The 14,790-nt window shown below is 33.7% G+C and overlaps 1 protein-coding gene across 50 annotated transcripts in view; it reads left to right on the top strand.

Annotated features, from left to right (window-relative positions):
• The window catches only part of adgrf6 (adhesion G protein-coupled receptor F6), a 44,320-nt gene that overhangs the window by 15,237 nt on the left and 14,293 nt on the right, over positions 1-14,790 (top strand). For 15 of the 50 annotated variants that reach the window (XM_042747194.1, XM_042747209.1, XM_042747242.1 and 12 more), the window contains 35 exons: positions 44-190; positions 494-646; positions 759-914; positions 1,270-1,416; positions 1,518-1,676; positions 1,800-1,946; positions 2,236-2,382; positions 2,972-3,118; positions 3,364-3,510; positions 3,757-3,903; positions 4,066-4,212; positions 4,401-4,547; positions 4,681-4,827; positions 5,611-5,757; positions 6,078-6,224; positions 6,400-6,546; positions 7,420-7,566; positions 8,073-8,219; positions 8,391-8,537; positions 8,635-8,781; positions 9,004-9,150; positions 9,394-9,540; positions 9,645-9,791; positions 10,065-10,211; positions 10,827-10,973; positions 11,108-11,254; positions 11,432-11,578; positions 11,701-11,847; positions 12,083-12,229; positions 12,425-12,571; positions 12,901-13,047; positions 13,238-13,384; positions 13,718-13,864; positions 14,191-14,337; positions 14,555-14,701. In XM_042747194.1, the coding sequence (XP_042603128.1) occupies positions 44-190; positions 494-646; positions 759-914; positions 1,270-1,416; positions 1,518-1,676; positions 1,800-1,946; positions 2,236-2,382; positions 2,972-3,118; positions 3,364-3,510; positions 3,757-3,903; positions 4,066-4,212; positions 4,401-4,547; positions 4,681-4,827; positions 5,611-5,757; positions 6,078-6,224; positions 6,400-6,546; positions 7,420-7,566; positions 8,073-8,219; positions 8,391-8,537; positions 8,635-8,781; positions 9,004-9,150; positions 9,394-9,540; positions 9,645-9,791; positions 10,065-10,211; positions 10,827-10,973; positions 11,108-11,254; positions 11,432-11,578; positions 11,701-11,847; positions 12,083-12,229; positions 12,425-12,571; positions 12,901-13,047; positions 13,238-13,384; positions 13,718-13,864; positions 14,191-14,337; positions 14,555-14,701 (5,172 nt within the window). The remainder of the gene's footprint in view (positions 1-43; positions 191-493; positions 647-758; positions 915-1,269; positions 1,417-1,517; positions 1,677-1,799; positions 1,947-2,235; positions 2,383-2,971; positions 3,119-3,363; positions 3,511-3,756; positions 3,904-4,065; positions 4,213-4,400; positions 4,548-4,680; positions 4,828-5,610; positions 5,758-6,077; positions 6,225-6,399; positions 6,547-7,419; positions 7,567-8,072; positions 8,220-8,390; positions 8,538-8,634; positions 8,782-9,003; positions 9,151-9,393; positions 9,541-9,644; positions 9,792-10,064; positions 10,212-10,826; positions 10,974-11,107; positions 11,255-11,431; positions 11,579-11,700; positions 11,848-12,082; positions 12,230-12,424; positions 12,572-12,900; positions 13,048-13,237; positions 13,385-13,717; positions 13,865-14,190; positions 14,338-14,554; positions 14,702-14,790) is intronic. The other 35 variants (XM_042747239.1, XM_042747203.1, XM_042747200.1 and 32 more) reach the window with 35 other exon arrangements.

Genomic DNA, 14,790 nt, shown 5'->3' with positions numbered 1-14,790 from the left:
CAAGGAACACTAAGTATTTTTTTCATCTCTTCCTGTTATAAAGATGTAGATGAATGTCTTGAGACTCCAGAGGTCTGTGGTCCAAACTCTCGTTGTAAAAACTCAACTGGGGGTTACAACTGTTCCTGCTTGAGTGGATTTACTGTAACAAATAGCAGTGAACCAGTCAGCACCAGTAATCCATGCAATGGTGAGCATGTAGAAAATATATTTCTTCATGATATATTTAATTTATATTTTGTGTAAATGTAACACAAATATCAGTTCAATCTGTTTTATTGCTTGTTGCATGTTTGATTTACTTCTGCTTTCAGCTATGATTAAAGCCATTTAAATACATGCTGAAGTTTAAAACAAAATGTGAAACAAAACAGCTGCATTACATCCTGTTGGCCAAAAAAAATCATTATCTATTACAATCTTTGATAATCGTATTTGTAGGTAAAAGGCAGTCTTTATTTCACAATGTTTTTTTTCCACTCTTTTTCTACAGTGACTCTACCTTTGACTGAGTATCTGATTGAAATTCAGATCAATAGCATGGACAGTAGCATCACTGCTCAGCTGAGGAACCTTCTGATGTTTTTCAGTTTGCCCTACACAATCAGTGACAGCACTAACATTACAGAAATCAACATAACTACTGGTATGATCTCTGGCTCTGCTTTGTAATGTTGTATAGCTAAACTAATTGAACAAATAAGATTATAAATACTGACAGAAATTATGATTTTTTTTTCTCTTCCGATGTTTTTCAGTGTGTTCTTTGAATGAAACTCAGTATCAGTGTAAATGTGAGGGTCTGTTTGTTTGGCCGAATGACACGTGTCACTCATACGATGCCTGTGATGTCATCACTGATGGCTCATGTACATGTATCAATGCCCTTCCAATCGATGGACAGTTCTGCCAAGGTGAGACACTGACATCATTCTATGACAACATCAATTCTCTCCATTTAATTATTTTGTTCTGTTTTCCTGTTGATTTTACTGCATTTTACTGCTAGGTTTGTGAGACTGATTGCTTGTTTTTTGTTTGCAAATAACTCTTTATAAGGCAAATGGTTTATTATATGAAGTTTTGTTGAAATGTTGACAACTCAGTAAGATACTTTCAACATTAACCTTATAATTTGTGGTATATTATATCTGAGAAAGAAAATATTTCATATTTGAAATAAATGGAAATTGTAATTTTTTTTTAATGTACATGAGGATATAATAATACTGATTATTCTGATCAACCTGCTTCTGTTTATTCTTGCAGTACTACCTTCTAACTACGTGATTGACATTGATGTGAGATTCTTTGACTTGTTCCTGGTGGACTACTTACGGAATATCTTCAGAAATATCAGCCTGCCATTGACTCTGAGACACAGCATTAATATCACAGATATCGACATGACTACTGGTGAGATTGGAATGTTTCATCAAGTCACACACTAAGATCAGTTCAGTATTAGGAGAAACTGACAGTTTGAACACAAATAAATGAATCCCATTGTTTTACAGTGTGTGGGTTAAATGGAACAGAATATGAGTGCAAGTGTGAGCAGAATCATGTTTGGCCCAATGACACCTGCAGGGCCTATCAGGTGTGTGATGGCATTGTGGGAGGCACTTGTGGATGTATTCAAGCTCTTCCTTCAGAGGGTCCACTCTGCCAGAGAGGTAAGAAATCACATTAGATCATGAATGTACTGATTTTAATTGTTGTAACCAGTATGAGTTTACTCAGCGACACTTGATACGTTTAGTTCTTTGGAAACCTATATTTTTAAAAAAAATTTCCAGACATCAACGAATGTGAAGACGCAGTGTCAGTGTGTGGTCAATACTCAGACTGTATTAACATCATTGGGAGTCACGTGTGTTCATGCTGGAGTGGATTTAATACCTTCAATAAAGACATTCCTGTGAGCTGCAACAACTCATGTCAGGGTAAGTGTTATTAACTGATTTTGTTTTCTGATTTTGTCTCAGACTGAGTGTACAGTGCTTCAATGTCTTTCCAGTTAGTGTGACTGCTACTGTGAGCTTAAGCTGTTCCTGTTAGAGGTGTAACTTCCCCACACAAATAATTCATTTTTGTCTTTTCCTCCTTCTTGTGTATTCTATAATGCGTATGCATGTGTTTAGGTACCAGATGAATTTCTTTTCAGATCTTTGCCTAATTTTTAATCTGTAAAAACTAAATATGCTTCTATTTTTTCATGTGTTCCTTCCATAGATATAAATGAATGTCTGTTCAGTCCATCTGTATGTGGTCCAAATGCCAACTGCTCAAATGAAATGGGAAGTTACAGTTGCTCATGTTTGGATGGATTCACTGAAACTGTTTTAAATCTCACTATCAGCATCAATAACACATGTAGAGGTAAATTCTTAATTCAGATCTTTATGTTCTCTAACCTTGAATTAGAAATTAAAAGTTTTAGAAGGTTTTAATTTTTTTTCTAACTTTGCCATACATTTTAAAGAAAAGTTAGTTGTCAGACTCTTCACATTTAATGTTTTTTCAATTCTAATTTAATTAATCTCTGACCTGTAGACTACTAAAATCATACATTTTTCATGATTTACCATACTTGATATTTCTGCCATATCGAACAGTTACTTTTTAAAGTTTTTTTTTTTCACTGCTTTACCTATGATCTTTACCAAAACTAGCCGGTATCATTTTCAAAGAAACCCTCTAAAATCACTTATTACATTTCTAGTCTTCAACATAGTACTTTAGAAAAACTATGAAATTTGTTTGTGATGGCACCATGCAGGAATGGTTACCTTTGCAATGGTTTTGCAAACTTTGCCTGCACTTTTTGTTTATTTCTTAATTTAATATTTTTCCTTGAATTGTAATGTTACACAACATCATAGTTTCAGTTTTTCTCCCTATAGACATTCTTTTTACCTTCACATATGATCCAATCTCTTCTTTTTCTTGTAACTTCCTTTTATTATAGATATGGATGAATGTGTTGAGATACCAGACGTCTGTGGTCCAAACTCAGTCTGCAACAACACTGTTGGGAGTCACAATTGCTCGTGCATGAGTGGATATAATGTAACAGATCCAAACCTCCCCATAAACACTAATAACACATGTGAAGGTATGATTGACAGCTGAAGCTGTGAACAGTTTGTTAGTGTTTGTACTGCCTGAATCTTCCTTCAACTGTAACCTTTTACTTTACCAATTATTTTATTTCAGATATTTATGACTCACCGTCATTGTGTAATCCAACCCATGTTATAATTAAACCTAAAGCTTCTTGTCCTCTGTTTGTAATTGTAATTGCATGAAATTAAACTTATTTTTAAATAAATTCTTATTTCAATAATATTTTCCCCATAGATATAGATGAATGTCAGTTCAGTCCATCTGTATGTGGTCCAAATGCCAACTGCACAAATGAAAAGGGAAGTTACAATTGCTCATGTCTGGATGGATTTACTGCAACAAACTCAAGTCTCCCCATCAGCATCAATAACACATGTGCAGGTACTGGTGCAGTTTGGACTTGCAAATTTAAGCCTGAAGTTTTTCTTTGGGAGAATGGTTTAAAAATCTTATTTTTCTGGTCTTTTGTGTAAAAGAAGAAAAGTTGCCATACTTTTGCAATACTTTTTGTATACTCTTTATATAGATGCAGATGAATGAAAATGAATGAGATACCACTTGTCTTTTATGTTTTTAGGTATTTAGATTTGTATGTATAAAAACATCTAAAAATGTTTTTCCCTCTAGATATAAATGAATGTCTGTTCAGTCAATCTGTATGTGGTCGAGATTCCAACTGCACAAATGAAAAGGGAATTTATAATTGCTCATGTCTGGATGGATTCACTGCAACGAACTCAAGTCTGCCCATCAGCATCAATAACACATGTAGAGGTACATTTTATGTTTAGTTTTGTGTTTATCCTAACCTATTGATGTAATTTTCACTCCGTGTGTTTTGTTTTTCTATTTTTAAAATGTCAAAAAATTAGTTGATCTTCACTAAAGTATGAGTGACCCAAACTCTTATTCCCCCATAACTTCCTTTTAATATAGACGTGGATGAATGTGTTGAGTTATCAGATGTCTGTGGTCCAAACTCAATCTGCAACAACACTGTTGGGAGTCACAATTGCTCGTGCATGAGTGGATATAATGTAACAGATCTAAACCTCACTATAAACAGCAACAACACATGTGAAGGTATGATAAACTGTTTTTCTCTAGGAAATGTTTTTTGAAATCTTTTAAAATCTTTTAAAAATGTTGATATTGTACATTCTCATTTCTTACTGTACTTGTAGATCATGAAGATGAATGAAAAGAGATACCAGATGTATTTCATGTTTGTATTTGTATGTATAATTAAAAAATATATATATATTTTCTAGATATAAACGAGTGTCTGTTCAGTTCATCTGTATGTGGTCCAGATTCCAACTGCACAAATGAAAACGGAAGTTACAATTGCTCATGTCTGGATGGATTCACTGCAACAAACTCAAGTCTCCCCATCAGCATCAATAACACATGTAGAGGTACATTCTAGAGTTTATACTTTGGATTTTGGATATTTGTAAAATGAAGTATTCTATTGTAAAGATGTCAAAGATTGAGTTGACCTTCCTGAGTGACCAAAACTCTTTTCCCTTTAACTTCCTTTTAATATAGATGTGAATGAATGTGTTGAGATATTAGACATCTGTGGTCCAAACTCAATCTGCAACAACACTGTTGGGAGTCATAATTGCTCGTGCATGAGTGGATATAATGTAACAGACCCAAACCTCCCCATAAACACCAATAACACATGTGAAGGTATGATACACTGCTTTTTTTTTAGGACATTTTCTTTTAAATCTTAGTTTTTCCTCTGTTTTTAAAAATGTTGATATTGTACATTCTCAGTTCTTACTGTCCTTGTAGATTATATAGATAAATGAAAATAGATACTAGAAGTCTTTCATGTTTATATTTAAGTTTTTCTTCAATCAAATTGTTTCAAAATCTTATTTTTCTTTAGTGTTTAAAAATGTTATTACTTTGTCAGTCATTATTCTCTATCTATAGATGTAGATTAATAAAAAAAGGTACCAGATGTCTTTTATGGTTTTTATGGGTTTATATTTGTATGTATACATTACCATCAGCATCAATAACACATTTAGATGAATATTTTATATTTATATTTGTTTATTCTTACCTTGAATAATCATTTAGTGATTATTCATGTTTTATATAAATTGACAAGAATCGTAGTAACTCGTGAATTTTTTTTTAGAATACTATGATCATAAATTTTCCAAGGTTAACCTTAGTCCTTTCTGCCAGTTTCAGTGGATCTGAATAGTTTTCAAACTACACTATCTAAAAGTTTGTGTAATCTTAAAAAAAAAACTGGCTTTCAACATCTTGAAACAAACTCTATAAACTCGCTCACTAGATTTCAGTGTTAGCACCATTCTCCAGAATAATTGTAAGAAATTTGCTGGTGAAAACACCATACAGGAAGTTAGTCATTATCAAGGCAACAATTTTGCTCAAAGAATGATATGACCTCCAGATATGTATCTAGATATATGATTGTTTTCTTTAATGCAGATGTGGATGAATGTGTTGAGATATCAGATGTCTGTGGTCCAAACTCAATCTGCAACAACACTGTTGGGAGTCACAATTGTTCGTGCAAGAGTGGATATAATGTAACAGACCCAAACCTCCCTATTAACAGCAATAACACATGCACAGGTATGATTGACAAAGGATTAATAAGAGGCTCATCATGAATTATTTTTCATCTCAGTAGAAGAAATCATGGAGAAGCTATGCAAGTGTTTTATGTATATCCTCTAAAATACTTGTTTAATGCTAGGTTATTTTCTTTTAAAAGATTTTAGACATATATAAAACTATTTTGTTGATTAACACGTTTTATTGTTGATATTTTACTTTCTCAGTTCTTATTCATTTTCTATAGATGTAGATGAATAAAAAAGATACCAGATGTCTTTTAATGTTTTAGGTGATTCAATTTGTATGTATACATTAAAATATTTTTTTCCCTCTAGATATAAATGAATGTCTGTTCAGTTCATCAGTATGTGGTCCAGAATCCAATTGCACAAATGAAATTGGAAGTTACAGTTGCTCATGTCTGGATGGATTCACTAAGACAAATTTAAGTCTCCCCATCAGCATCATTAACACATGTAGAGGTACATTCTATATTCAATTACTCTTACCTTGAATAATTTAGCTAGAGTTTATACTTTGGATTTGATTATTGTAAATGAACCATTCTGTTGTAAAGATGTCAAAGATTGAGTTGACCTTCACATATGTATGAGTGACCCAAACTCCTCTTTTACCTCTAACTTCCTTTTAATATAGACGTGGATGAATGTGTTGAGATATCAGACATCTGTGGTCCAAACTCAATCTGCAACAACACTGTTGGGAGTCACAATTGCTCGTGCATGAGTGGATATAATGTAACAGACCCAAACCTCCCTATAAACAGCAATAACACATGTGAAGGTATGATTGACAGCTGATGCCCTGAACATTTTGTTACTGTTGGTACCATAGATATGTAAAGATTTCCTATTAGACCACTCCAGATACGTTGCTGCATCCGCCATTTTGGAACGGTCAACTTGACTGCATTTACCATAATAATCAATGAGTATTCAAAGATATACAAGCATATAACTTGCTGTTGTAGACACACACAGTCAGCGCACTCAAAGGTTCGCAGACCGTTTCAAAAATAGCAGATGGCTTACGTACAGTGGCCCATAGAAACAGTCATTAAAGAGGCATCTAGGTCTATATATCTATGGTTGGTACTGTCAGAATTCTCTTTCTACTGTAACTTTTCACTTGATCAATTATATTATTTGAGATACCCATGAGTATCTTAATTCACTGTCTGTGTGAGTTAAACTCTTAATTCAGCTCAGCTCCACAGCAAAAACATGGTATGTGTTGCACCTGCTGCCTTTTTAAACTCACGCTGTGATCAGTAGCAGCTGGATGCAATCATCGCATGCCAATGTGCATTGGCTCGTTTAGTTGCACAAAATTCCAATTCGTCAGTCACCGACATGACAGCTTTGTTCCCTCCTTCAGAGAACGAAGGATACGTAACCGAGACATTTCTTTGTAAGGTTTTCATAGGTACAAATAATTGTGTTCCATAAAACAGTGTGTGCATTTAAACTCTAAATTTCAAAATCAGAAAATTTAATTGTACAGTTATACAAAATCATAAAGTTTCAGTAGTTCAGGTTTTTTTTATATAGTTTTGTAGATGTGGTGTAAGATAAACATAGCAGCTCAGAGAATAGGTTGAACTTTTAGATATGTATTGTATGTTTCACCCAAAGTTTCTGTTTTTCTGTAATATAGATGTGGATGAATGTGTTGAGATATCAGATGTCTGTGGTCCAAACTCAATCTGCAACAACACTGTTGGGAGTCACAATTGCTCGTGCATGAGTGGATATAATGTAACAGACCCAAACCTCCCAATAAACAGCAGTAACACTTGTGAAGGTATGATTGACAGCTAATATTTATAGTACAAAATCATGACAAAAAAGTCATGAGATGCATATTTTTGTTATTCCTTTTTTTTAGTGTGTTTCTTTTCCCCCCAAAACAACAGTAAAAATATGATAAGATCTTAGAGATCTCAAGAGTTCCCCACATTTCCCCATTACTTGGTTGGTGATTTTGTTTTGTTTTGGCTCAGTGCATGTATTATAATTACAATTTCAGTCCTGTTTCATCAAAAACCAACAGATGGCATTGGAAGTGAGTCACTGAGTGCACTTGTGTACGCAGACCTACAATACATTTTTGTACACTTTTTTTTTCTTTGAAAAAAAAAAAAGTTTCATAATATCAGTTTTCTGGTTGTTTGTGTTTAAAAATGTTAATATTGTATGTTCCTAGTTCTTAATGTATAGATGTAGATGAATGTTTTGAGATACCAGATGGCTTTCATGATTTCAGGCATTTATATGTATTATATTAATACATTTGTTTTTCCCCTCTAGATATAGATGAATGTCTTCTCAGTCCGTCTGTATGTGGTCCAAATGCCAACTGCTCAAATGAAAAGGGAAGTTACAATTGCTCATGCTTGGATGGATTCACTGCAACAAACTCAAGTCTGTCCATCAGTATCAATAACACATGTAGAGGTACATTTTATATTTAGATTTGTGTTTACTCTAACCATGAATAATAACCTAGAGTTTATCCTGTAATTTTTTTTTTGGGTTGTCATTTTTGTAAATCAAGCATTAATATTTTAATTATTCGCATTTATTTACATATGTATGAATCACCCAAACTGTTCTTTTCCTCATAAGATGTGGACGAATGTGTTGAGATACCAGACGTCTGTGGTCCAAACTCAATCTGCAACAACACTGTTGGGAGTCACAATTGCTCGTGCATGAGTGGATATAATGTAACAGACCCAAACCTCCCAATAAACAACAACAACACATGCAAAGGTACGAGTGACAGCTAAGGTTTTGAACAGTAACTGTTTATACTGCCTTCATTTTCTCTCAACTGTAACCTGTCCCTTTATCAATTATTTTATTTCAGATATTTATGAATGTCTTGACTCAGTATCAGTGTGTGGACTGAACTCTTACTGTTACAATTACAATGGAAGCTTCTCATGCTTTTGTTGGGAAGGATATAACGTCTCAAATGTAAATAAAGATGTTTCCAAAAGTAATCCATGCACTGGTAAGTTTGCTCTGCGTAATGTTCTCAGTCATAATTTTCAGGTACTATTTATTGGAAACTGCTCAAAAAGATGAGAAATTGTGTTTTAAAAACATTCTATTTATATTCCTTTTTATAGACAGCTGACTGCCATGAGATAACAAATGTCTTTCATGTATTTAGGTGTTTGTGTTAATGAAAACTGTTGATTACTAAATGATCACTTTAGTATTTTTTTCATAGATATAAATGAATGTCTGGTCAGTTCATCTGTATGTGGTCCAAATGCCAACTGCACGAATGAAATAGGAAGTTACAATTGCTCATGTCTGGATGGATTCACTGCAACAAACTCAAGTCTCATCATCAGCATCAATAACTCTTGTAGAGGTATAATCAGCTAAATAAATAAAAAACGATGTTTTTACACAACATTAGTCCAATCAGTTTTAATAAACTAAATAGCAAATATGTTTTTAACGCCAACATTATGAAGCTTCAGTGTTTCTTTTCCTACTTTGGACATAATATTGTAAATGGAAAATTAGATTATAGGAATACTCAAAGTATGTGTTGACCTTCTCATATGAATGTGTGACCCTGTTCTTTTCCCTGTAACGTCTTTTAATATAGACGTGGATGAATGTGTTGAGTTATCAGATGTCTGTGGTCCAAACTCAATCTGCAACAACACTGTTGGGAGTCACAATTGCTCGTGCATGAATGGATATAATGTAACAGACCCAAACCTCCCTATAAACAGCAATAACCCATGCAAAGGTACGAGTGACAGCTGAAACAATGAACAGTTTGTTACTGTTTGTTCTGCATGAATCTCCCTTCAACTATTACTTTTCAGTTTATCAAATTGAATTTTATTTCAGATATTCATGAATGTCTTGACTCAGAATCAGTATGTGGGCCAAACTCTCTCTGTTACAATTACAACGGAAGCTTCTCATGCTTTTGTTGGGATGGATATAATGTCAGTGATGGAAATACAGCTATTAGTAAAGGCAACCCATGCACTGGTCAGTTTTTGTTTATATGATGTTCTACATCACAGTTTGAAAGTCATTTTCAACTTTTGGTTATTGCATAATTTACAAATGTATTTCTTTCATCATTATTTTGCTAATTTTTGAAGATTCTCATTCAGAATATAACATTTTAGGATCCAGATTATTATTATTCTTATTGGAAATGCTGACATTTTAACCTAATTTGTGTACTCCTTGTATAGAGAGATTTCTTGTTTTTATAAGTGTAAGTAATCATTTTTTTTATATATTTATTTTTTGTAGATATAAATGAATGTCTGTTCAGTCCATCTGTATGTGGTCCAAATGCCAACTGCACAAATGAAAAAGGAAGTTACAATTGCTCATGTCTGGATGGATTCACTGCAACAAACTCAAGTCTCATCATCAGCATCAATAACACATGCACAGGTACATTGTGTTTTCAGATCTGTGTATATTATTTTTTACATGGGTGGTTCTTGTCTTGGCTTCTTATTGGTCAGTACAGTGTTCAGTCATGCTGAAATCTATCTATCCCAGATGTGACTTTTGTTGCATTGCAACATTCTGTTGTGTCTTGAAGATTGGTATTGTAACGATACACAGATTCATACAGTTTCTCTCTCTCTCTCTCTGTGTGTGTGTGTGTGTACTTGTTTACTACATTGTGGATCAAATGTCCCCACAAGGATAGTCAAATCTGAAGTTTTTGACATTGTGGGGACCGGCCTGTGGTCCCCACCAGGGGAAAAATTATTAACAATACTAAATGATGTGTGTAACAATGCAAACTGGTTTTCTGTAAGGGGTAGGTTTAGGGTTATGGTTGGGTTAGGGGATAAAAAATATAATTTCATCAGTATAAAAGTAATAGAAGACTATGAAAAAAAGTCCCTACAATTCACAGAAAAAGACATGTGTGTGCGTGTTTATAAATTTGTAGTTAAAGTGTTAGATTGTAAGGATAGCCACAGAAAGAATATGTTGACAATCATACTGCCACAATTGACTAAATGTGTTTTTTTTTTTGTTTTTTTTATGTAGATGTGGATGAATGTTTTGAGATACCAGACGTCTGTGGTCCAAACTCAGTCTGCAACAACACTGTTGGGAGTCACAATTGCTCGTGCAAGAGTGGATATAATGTAACAGACCCAAACCTCCCTATAAACAGCAATAACACATGCAAAGGTATGATTGACAGCTAAAGCAATGAACAGTTTCACCATCAGTGTGTGGGCCAAACTCTCAATGTTACAATTACAACGGAAGCATCCTGTGCTGTTATAATTTTAATTATTTTTTAATTGATTGCTTTCCAATAGATATAAATGAATGTCTGTTCAGTCCATCTGTATGTGGTCCAAATGCCAACTGCACAAATGAAAAGGGAAGTTACAATTGCTCATGTCTGGATGGATTCACTGCAACAAATTCAAGTCTCCCCATCAGCATCAGTAACACATGTAGAGGTACATTCCATATTTAGATATGTGTTTACTTTAAATAATTAGCTATAGTTTATCTAATTGATTTTTGTAAATAAAGCATTCTATTGTAAAGATGTTAAAGAATGATTTGACCTTTTTAAATACTGTATGTATGAGTGACCCAAACTGTTATTTCCCTGTAACTTCCTTTTAATATAGATGTGGATGAATGTGTTAAGATATCAAACATCTGTGGTCCAAACTCAATCTGCAACAACACTGTTGGGAGTCACAATTGCTTGTGCAAGAGTGGATATAATGTAACAGACCCAAACCTCCCTATAAACAACAATAACACATGCAAAGGTAAGACTGACAGCTAATGCTCATAGTACAAATACATGACAAAGAAAATGAGAGGCCTTGACCTTCACAAATGTATGAGTGACACAAACTGTTCTTTTCCTTATAACTTCCTTTTAATATAGATGTGGATGAATGTGTTGAGATATCAGACGTCTGTGGTCCAAACTCAATCTGCAACAACACTGTTGGGAGTCACAATTGCTCGTGCATGAGTGGATATAATGTAACAGATCCAAACCTCCCAATAAACAGAAATAACACATGCACAGGTAGGATTGAAAGCTGAAACAAAAACAGTTTGTTATTGTTTGTACTGCCTAAAACATCCTTCAACTGTAACCTGTCATTTTATCAATTATTTTATTTCAAATGTTCATGAGTGTCTTGATTCACCATCAGTGAGTGGGCCAAATTCTCAATGTTACAATTACAACGGAAGCATCCTGTGCTGTTATAATTTTAATTGCATTAAATATTTGTTTTTAATTGATCCCTTTTCAATAGATATAAATGAATGTCTGTTCAGTCCATCTGTATGTGGTCCAAATGCCAACTGCTCAAATGAAAAGGGAAGTTACAATTGCTCATGTCTGGATGGATTCACTGCAACAAACTCAAGTCTCATCATCAGCATCAGTAACACATGTAGAGGTACATTCCATGTTTAGATATGTGTTTACTTAAAATAATTAGCTATAGTTTATCTAATTGATTTTTACTTTGTATTTTATTTTTGTAAATGAAGCATTCTATTGTAAAGATGTTAAAGAATTATTTGACCTTTTTAAATACTGTATGTATGAGTGACCCAAACTGTTATTTTCATGTAACTTCTTTTTAATATAGATGTGAATGAATGTGTTGAGATATCAGGCATCTGTGGTCCAAACTCAATCTGCAACAACACTGTTGGGAGTCACAATTGCTCGTGCATGAGTGGATATAATGTAACAGACCCAAACCTCCCTATAAACAGCAACAACACATGCAAAGGTAAGACTGACAGCTAATGCTCATAGTACAAATACATGACAAAGAAAATGAGGAATGAGAGGCATAAAATTAATTCCTACCTAGAAACAGCAACAACACATTCAACGGTAGGACTGACAGCTGAAGCTCTTACTGTTTTACTGTCTTTGTTTGTGTTGCCTTAATCTTCTGTCAACTGTAACTGTTCACTATCAATTCTTTTATAATAGATATTCATAAATGTTTTGAATCACCATCAGTCTGTGGGTCAGAGTCCTATTGTTATAATTCCATGAAATTAAACTGTTTTTAAATTGCCTTTTGTAAAAATATTGTGTTCTTCCCTACAGATATAAATGAATGTCAGTTCAGTCCATCTGTATGTGGTCCAAATGCTAACTGCACAAATGAAAAGGGAAGTTACAATTGCTCATGTCTGGATGGATTCACTCCAACAAATTTAAGTCTCCCCATCAGCATCAAAAACACATGTAGAGGTACATTTTATATTTAGATTTGTGTGTACTTTAACCATGAATAATTAGCTAGACTTTATTGTTGTGATTTTTACTTTGCATTTCATTTTGTGAATAAAGCATTCTATTATAAATATGTCAAAGAATGAGTTGATCTTCATATATGAGTGACACAAACTGTTATTTTTCCTGTAACTTACTTTTAATATAGATGTGGATGAATGTTTTGAGATACCAGACGTCTGTGGTCCAAACTCAATCTGCAACAACACTGTTGGGAGTCACAATTGCTCGTGCATGAGTGGATATAATGTAACAGATCCAAACCTCCCAATAAACAGCAATAACACATGCAAAGGTAAGAATGACAGCTAATGCTCATAGTACAAATACATGACAAAGAAAATGAGAGGCATAAAATTAATTCCTCCCTATAAACTGCAATAACACATGCAAAGGTAGGATTGACAGCTGAAGCAATAAACAGTGTTATTATTTGTACTGCCTAAATCTTCCTTAAACTGTAACCTGTTATTTTATCAATTATTTTATTTAAAATGTTCATGAGTGTCTTTATTCACCATCAATGAGTGGGCCAAATTCTCAATGTTACAGTTACAATGGAAGCATCCTTTGCTGTTATAATTTTAATTGCATTAAATTTTTTTTTTAATTGATCCCTTTTCAATAGATATTAATGAATGTATGTTCAGTCCATCTGTATGTGGTCCAAATGCCAACTGCTCAAATGAAAAGGGAAGTTATAATTGCTCATGTCTGGATGGATTCACTGCATCAAACTCAAGTCTCATCATCGGCATCAATAACACATGTAGAGGTACATTCCATATTTAGATATGTGTTTACTTAAAATAATTAGCTATAGTTTATATATATATAGAAATATATAATATATATATAAATTAAGCATTCTATTGTAAAGATGTAAAGAATTATTTGACCTTTTTAAATACTGTATGTATGAGTGACGCAAACTGTTATTTCCCTGTAACTTCCTTTTAATATAGTCGTCACATATTGATGTGATTTTTCTTTTGCATTTCATTTTTGTAAATGAAGCATTCTGTTGAAAGATGTCAGATTCAGTTGACCTTCACATATGAGTGACACAAACTGTTATTTTTCCTGTAACTTTTAATATAGACGTGGATGAATGTTTTGAGATATCAAATGTCTGTGGCTTAAACTCAATCTGCAACAACACTGTTGGGAGTCACAATTGCTCGTGCAAGAGTGGATATAACGTAACAGATCCAAACCTCCCTATAAACAGCAATAACACATGCACAGGTATGATTGACAGCTGAAGCTCTGAAGCTCTTACTGTTTTATCGCCATTGTTTGTATTGCCTTAATCTTCTGTCAACTGTAACCATTCAATTATTTTATAATAGATATTCATATATTTTTTTGCTGTCCATCAGTTTGCGGGACAGAGCCCTACTGTTATAATTCCATTAAATTTAACCATTGCTTATTGTAAAAGTGTTTGTGATTTTACCTACAGATATAAATGAATGTCAGTTTAGTTCATCTGTATGTGGTCCAAATGCCAACTGCACAAATGAAAAGGGAAGTTACAATTGCTCATGTTTGAATGGATTCACTGCGACGAACTCAAGTCTCACCATCAGCATCAATAACACATGCACAGGTATGATTGACAGCTGAAGCTCTGAAGCTCTTACTGTTTTATCGCCATTGTTTGTATTGCCTTAATCTTCTGTCAGCTGTAACCATTCA

The sequence above is a fragment of the Cyprinus carpio genome, chromosome B20 (assembly GCF_018340385.1).
Source record: "Cyprinus carpio isolate SPL01 chromosome B20, ASM1834038v1, whole genome shotgun sequence".
Taxonomy (NCBI): domain Eukaryota; kingdom Metazoa; phylum Chordata; class Actinopteri; order Cypriniformes; family Cyprinidae; genus Cyprinus; species Cyprinus carpio.
The sequence above is the reverse complement of the archived record's forward strand: the minus strand, read 5'-3'. Positions and strand labels throughout refer to the sequence as shown.